At 41.3% G+C, this 6246-nt stretch overlaps 1 protein-coding gene across 1 annotated transcript; it reads left to right on the top strand.

Annotated features, from left to right (window-relative positions):
* On the top strand, positions 1-5498 carry wfikkn2a (info WAP, follistatin/kazal, immunoglobulin, kunitz and netrin domain containing 2a). Its single transcript, XM_028042589.1, has 3 exons — positions 1-560; positions 1328-1644; positions 2302-5498. The coding sequence occupies exons 1-3, from the start codon at positions 348-350 to the stop codon at positions 3491-3493; spliced, it is 1722 nt and encodes a 573-aa protein (XP_027898390.1). The 5' UTR covers positions 1-347; the 3' UTR covers positions 3494-5498.
* Positions 5499-6246: the final 748 nt, after the last annotated feature.

Below are 6246 nucleotides of genomic sequence, written 5' to 3'. Positions count from 1 at the left end.
ATTAAGTTGATCATGACTGTAACGCAGCTGGGGTTTGCTGTGTGAGCAGACAGGCCACTGTAACTCATGTAGCCGAAGCTTGAGGGGGGTTCGCACAGCACCGTCTGCCTCAAACCGAACCCTTTCTGCAAAGCGTGGAGCAACAGCTGAACCTGAACCTGAAAACTCTGCAGTTCGGGACCCAGTCTGGGACGCTCGCTACATGATACGATACATCTGAATGATTTTTGAGATTAATTAATGACATTTCTGGCAGCTTGTAAACTTTTATCAACGTTGCACTTTTGTTAAACTCATCGGAGCTTCAACATTTTTGATTCCCCCTGCTTCCCCCCGCCTCTGTCAAGATGTGGTGGATGCTGTTTCCCCGTTGGATTTGGTTTGTTCTTGGACATTGCTGGACTGTCCTCCTGCATGCGAACTGCCGGGTGACAGCGATGCCTATGATGTCCGCGGCAAAGGTGGTGTACTCTCACGCAGGTCTGTGTCCCAATGACCTGAACCCCAACCTTTGGGTGGACGCGATGAGCACCTGCATGCGGGAGTGTGAATCCGACCAGGTGAGCGCACCTCACATAAACTCTAGATATTACAGTAAATTAAATGTGCTAAATAATCGACATAATGAGAACGAGTTGAAAGTCTTTTAAGGTTATAGTAGAAAGCCAGAATCACAAACAAGCTGCATGTATGTCTTCCATATTCTGATAAAAATAAATAAATAAAAAAAATGTCAAATTATTTTTTAAAATTTTAATTCAACCATGCTATTAAATTACTGTGCATCGTTTCCAAATGAGCCCTGTTTCATTGTGCACCGTGAAAATGCTTCCATTAGTTAAAATAGAATTAAAGTAATAGACTGATGACCCCAGTTTCTGAAAATACTGATTTGGATTAATCAAACATGACAATGTAATAAATCTTGTTATTTAATTTCCACATATTTACCAATATTTATTAATTGATGTCTCTAATTTGAGCAAATATATTGAGTGGGGAAAAAGTCCCTCTTCAAGACATTTATCTATCTGTCTGTCTGTCTGTTTGTCTGCCTGCCTGCCTGCCTGCCTGCCTATCTATCTATCTATCTATCTATCTATCTATCTATCTATCTATCTATCTATCTATCTATCTATCTATCTATCTATCTATCTATCTATCTATCTATCTATCTATCTATCTATCTATCTATCTATCTATCTATCTATCTATCTATCTATTGTGTAGTATAACATTATACCACTGCAATAAGATCAATTATTTAAATGATTTTTCCACATCATTATCAGTTTCCAAACCCCATGTTTTCTTTTCCTAACTTCAGGACTGTGAGCCATTCGAGAAGTGCTGCCCTAACGTTTGCGGAAACAAGAGCTGTGTGGCGGCACGCTATATAGACATTAAGGGCAACAAGGGCCCCATTGGCATGCCAAAGGGCGCCACCTGCGACAAGTTCATGTGCACCCAGCAAGGCTCCGAGTGCGACATCTGGGACGGCCAGCCTGTTTGTAAGTGCAGAGACCGCTGTGAGCGGGAGCCCCACTTCACGTGTGCGTCTGACGGCATGACTTATTATAACAAGTGCTACATGGACGCAGAGGCCTGCTCCAAGGGTGTCTCAATCACTGAGGTCACCTGCAGGTAACATGTTAAGTATTTTAGACATTTATTTGCCTGATTCGTGAGGTAAACGTCTTTTGCTTCTTTCATCAATGTCTAAATAATTTTATTTATAGACTTTTTAAAGTGCCTCGCAAAAACCTTTCTTACCACTTTTAACTTCACATTTTGTCAGATTACATTCATAAACACAGGTGTATTTTGGGATGTTATGTGAGAGAACAACAGAAAGGGTATAGTGGTTTTCAAAAGGTTTGCAAATAAAAATGTGAAAAGTGTGGAAGGATTGTGTTTTCAGCTGATGCACCAAAATAAAATCCAGTTAACCAATTGCCTTCGGAAATCAAGTAATGTATTAAAAAAGTCCAGCTGTGTGTAATTTACTTTGATTGTAATTCAGCTGCTTTGTGAAAGCCTGGAAGGCATGAGGGAAAAGATTACATCACAACAAAGTCATGCAACAACACAGTGGCTTCAGTAGTTTATAAAATACCGACACAAGATTTGAACAGCTCATGTCATTTCATATAGTTCTACTCAATGCAGCATCCAACAAACTGACTGCCACAAAACACAAAGATCAAGGGGTATTAATTATTTTGCTAGGCACTGTAAAAGTAGTGTATATATTGCTTGCCATTTAGTACTGACTCACTATCTCAATTTATCTACTTACAGGTATCACCTGTCCTGGCCAAACACAAGTCCAATCCCTGTGGAGACCACATTACATCCCACTACCGCCCTTCAGACCACCATCCCAACTGACATTCCTGTCATATACAACTCACCCATCAAACAGATTGTGTTTGTGGGTGAGACGGCCAGCTTCTTGTGTGAGGCATCAGGGAAGCCACAACCGGAAATCACCTGGGAGAAACAACTGAAAGGCAAGGATAATGTGATAATGAGACCCAACCACTTACGAGGTAACGTTGTGGTGACCAACATTGGCCAGCTGGTCATATACAACACCCAACTTCAAGATGCCGGAATCTACACATGCACAGCGAGAAATATCAGGGGAAGCGTGTCGTCACACTTTCCCTTGGCCGTGATCAAGAGAGAACCGAGAGGTAAAAATGCGGAGGGGAATAATACCAACCTCCCATTCCCAGCGGCCGAATGCCTCAAGAGTCCCGACACAGACGACTGTGGAGAGGAAAGCATAAGCTGGTACTACGAGCCGAAGAGGAACAACTGCTTCACCTTTACCTACAGCCAGTGCAATAAAAACCTAAACCACTTTGACACCTATGAAGCATGCATGCTGTCCTGTGGGGGGGAGCTGGCAGCACCCTGCAGCCTACAAAGTCTGCAGGGACCTTGCAAGGCATATGAGCCTCGCTGGGCGTACAGCAGTACCCTGAAAAAGTGCCAGTCCTTTGTTTACGGAGGCTGTGGTGGCAACGAGAACAACTTTGAATCTAAAGAGGCCTGCGAAGAGATGTGCCCCTTTCCAAAGAACCACAACTGCAAAGTGTGCAAGCCTCGAGGCAAAATGGTCGCCAGCTTCTGCAAGAGTGACTTTGTGATCCTTGGGCGCATGACTGAGCTGACAGAAGAGCAAGAGTCAGGGCATGCATTGGTGACCGTGGAGGAGATCTTGAAGGATGAGAAGATGGGTCTAAGGTTCTTCGGCAAAGAACCTCTGGAAGTCACCCTTCTGAACATGGACTGGAACTGCCCCTGCCCTAATATCACCATATCCGACGTACAGCTGATTATTATGGGGGATGTTCACAACGGGATGGCTGTCCTGCAGCCCGACAGTTTTGTTGGCTCCTCCAGTACTCGCAGAATCCGAAAGCTGCGTGAGGTTGTCCAGAAGAAAACCTGCGATTTCCTCAAAGATTTCTCTTCAACCTAATATCATGCCAGCAATACAGCTCCTTTGTGTTTGTTTTCAGGTTGCTTTAAACTCCTGTGACCTCAACAATCTCTTTTTTATTTCACTTTTTTCCCCCTTGTTTCTACTCTTCTCAAAAGATCTTAGAAAGCTGTTATCAAAACGTATTTACTCTGAGAAAAATATTTAATATTTTACCCTAACAATTCATATATTGTATGCACTAACTTTATTCAATTAGTAATATTTTCATACAATTATTATATGCCTTTTGTTTTGATGGGTGTTTTGTACTGTTCCTATTGTGTGACAACTGTCTTTAGCACTTAAAGGGATAGCTTGGGTGCTGTGGAGATTTTAAGAGGAGTGATGATCTTACCTGCTGTAGATAACTCTCTAAATATGGTTTGAGAATTCATTATATAATATTTTTACAAATTGCTAGCAAATTTTTGAGGCTAGAATTTCATTCAAAGTGAGAAAGTTCAGAAAGGTAAGATAATTATTGCTCCTAACCTCTTCACCAAATGGCCTAACTATTAATTTAAGGGGAATGTCAAGTAGTTTTGAAGTGAGGTCTTAATAAAAAAAAAAAAGTCAGAAGTAGTTAATATCCTATATTCTGTAGATTGCTCTATATGTGCCTTCACTTGGTAGAAATATTGCTTAGTAAAGCCTGAAGGCTAAAGCTAATGCTAGTCTGAGATAGGCTAACACCAACCTGGACTTCTACTGTCTTAAAGCAATTCTGATGTAAAATTATAGAAGAATCGCTGCAGTTTATGTAAGCACGATTAGTTAACCTTTAATGTATATCCACATTTGTATTGGTCAGAAACCCTTACCTTCATTCTGCCTAGTTAGTCTCAGAGGCTAAACACATCAGCTCATACAAGAGGGGCTGAGACCAAAGCAAACTTTGATCATCTTAAAACTTATAGAATTTCAAAAACATTGTTGCCACTTATGCTATTCTACAAACCTTTAAGCTTAAGTAGTTAAATTACGGAGTAGTATAGCAGTATAAAGTTGAATATTTAAACTGTTCTAATATTTTTATCTTTTTACAACACTTGACTTTCATATTCTGGCAAGAAATGCTTTAAAAGTTCAGCATGTTTCTCACAGGAAGATCATTGGCGAACATCTGCTCCTACCTCCATTTTCTGTGTAAATAATCACTCACTTCTACGTAAATGGCAGTGCAATGCCAATGTGACAATGGTTTAAAGGTTCATAAAATAGCATATAAACTGTTAGGATCATTTGCCGTCCAACAGCCATAACTCCACAGAGTTTGACGGCCCGAGTCTCATTCAAAACATTGAAAAGAATCATCCAACATCACCTCAGATCTGCGAGGTGATGCGATGACCCCCCCCCCTCCCCCCCTCCCCCCTCCGCCCCCGCGCTTGTTCTAGTTGTTAGCCTCAGTCTGGACTACCTTGTCAGGATTGGTGCAACGAGACTTATGTATTGTTTATTATGTACCTGATAGTGATTTAAAGGTACAGCAGTTACTGTAAGCACGCATTCCTTTTTATTGAGTCTATGACCTGAGTTTTTTTACGCTGGTAGAAGTCCACTTTTTTGGGGCCCATTCAGGACTAAATATCGTAAGTTCTGCCTCTGGAGTAAACTAACTTTACACAATCTGAAGATATCAGAGGAGCTTATAATGCAGATAAATTGTTTACTTTTTATAACTGCTTAACAGAACCTCACATTAAAATTCCTTAGCTACCCCTTTGAGATCACAATAATGCAATACAAAACCTCAGTTTATCTGCCAGAAACAAATAAGCTCTTGGGTTCCATTTTTTGTGGAATCACTGTGTTTCATTTACAACACTGAATATGTTTATGGACTTGTTTATGTCATATTTATTTTTCTGTATCTCTGTCTTAAGACCTTGTTAAATGAATATATGCAGTACAGAGGAATATGAATCTAATTACTTACAGAGCATTCTTTTGTCCTTTATAGCCAAGATTAGTAAATAAATAAAGATGATTTCTGAATTTACTCTGTGCTCTTCATTTTTGTAGTGTCAATCCTCAGCTGAAAAGAAAAATATTCAAGCAGTTCGACAATTTGCTCTAGAGCTCTTGTAAGACATCCTTCCATCCATGTCCTCCTACTTTGCTCTTGTATTTAACACTCACACACTCGGGCTCTTGTCTGGCATTAAAGTCTGAAGCAGGTCACATTCCAGCCCAGCTGCGGTGGCCTGCCGAGCTGTGTGTGTTGTGTTGTGTCTGGGTTTGGGGCCCTCGCATAGCACACACCCCGCCGGCCGTCCATTCACGTTGTGCGGCCTCTTTCATGTGTAAGAGGCCGGGGTGAAGGGGATATGGAGGAGGAGAGGGACGCTGGCTGATTCTTTTTCTTTCATTCAGTCTGCCGGTCACATCTGTGTTTGGAAGACATAATAGAAAACAGAGAGCTGAAAGGAAGAGGAGAAAAACATTCGGTGGTACGAAAGGTTATCAGTATACATTTCTACACTTTTATGATAAGATCTTTACGAAATCTTGGTGTCTCTGGAGCTTGTGATGCAATGTGCGCTGAAGCTCATTAAAAATCTGTCTCAAAGACCAGCTGAGCATACATTAAGCAAGAGCTAACTAATGCATGTTGTCTCCCTTCCCCCTCTGAGCTTTATGTCTCCTGTTCTTGAGCTTGCTTCCTCAACCGTTTGCCTTCTTAGATCGACAGACGAGCAGCATTGGGAGATGAACTTTGACCTTGCTGATGAAAAAGGGGCCGTGGA

The sequence above is a fragment of the Xiphophorus couchianus genome, chromosome 16 (assembly GCF_001444195.1).
Source record: "Xiphophorus couchianus chromosome 16, X_couchianus-1.0, whole genome shotgun sequence".
Classification (NCBI taxonomy): Eukaryota; Metazoa; Chordata; class Actinopteri; order Cyprinodontiformes; family Poeciliidae; genus Xiphophorus; species Xiphophorus couchianus.
This window is presented reverse-complemented; position numbering and strand designations above follow the sequence as displayed.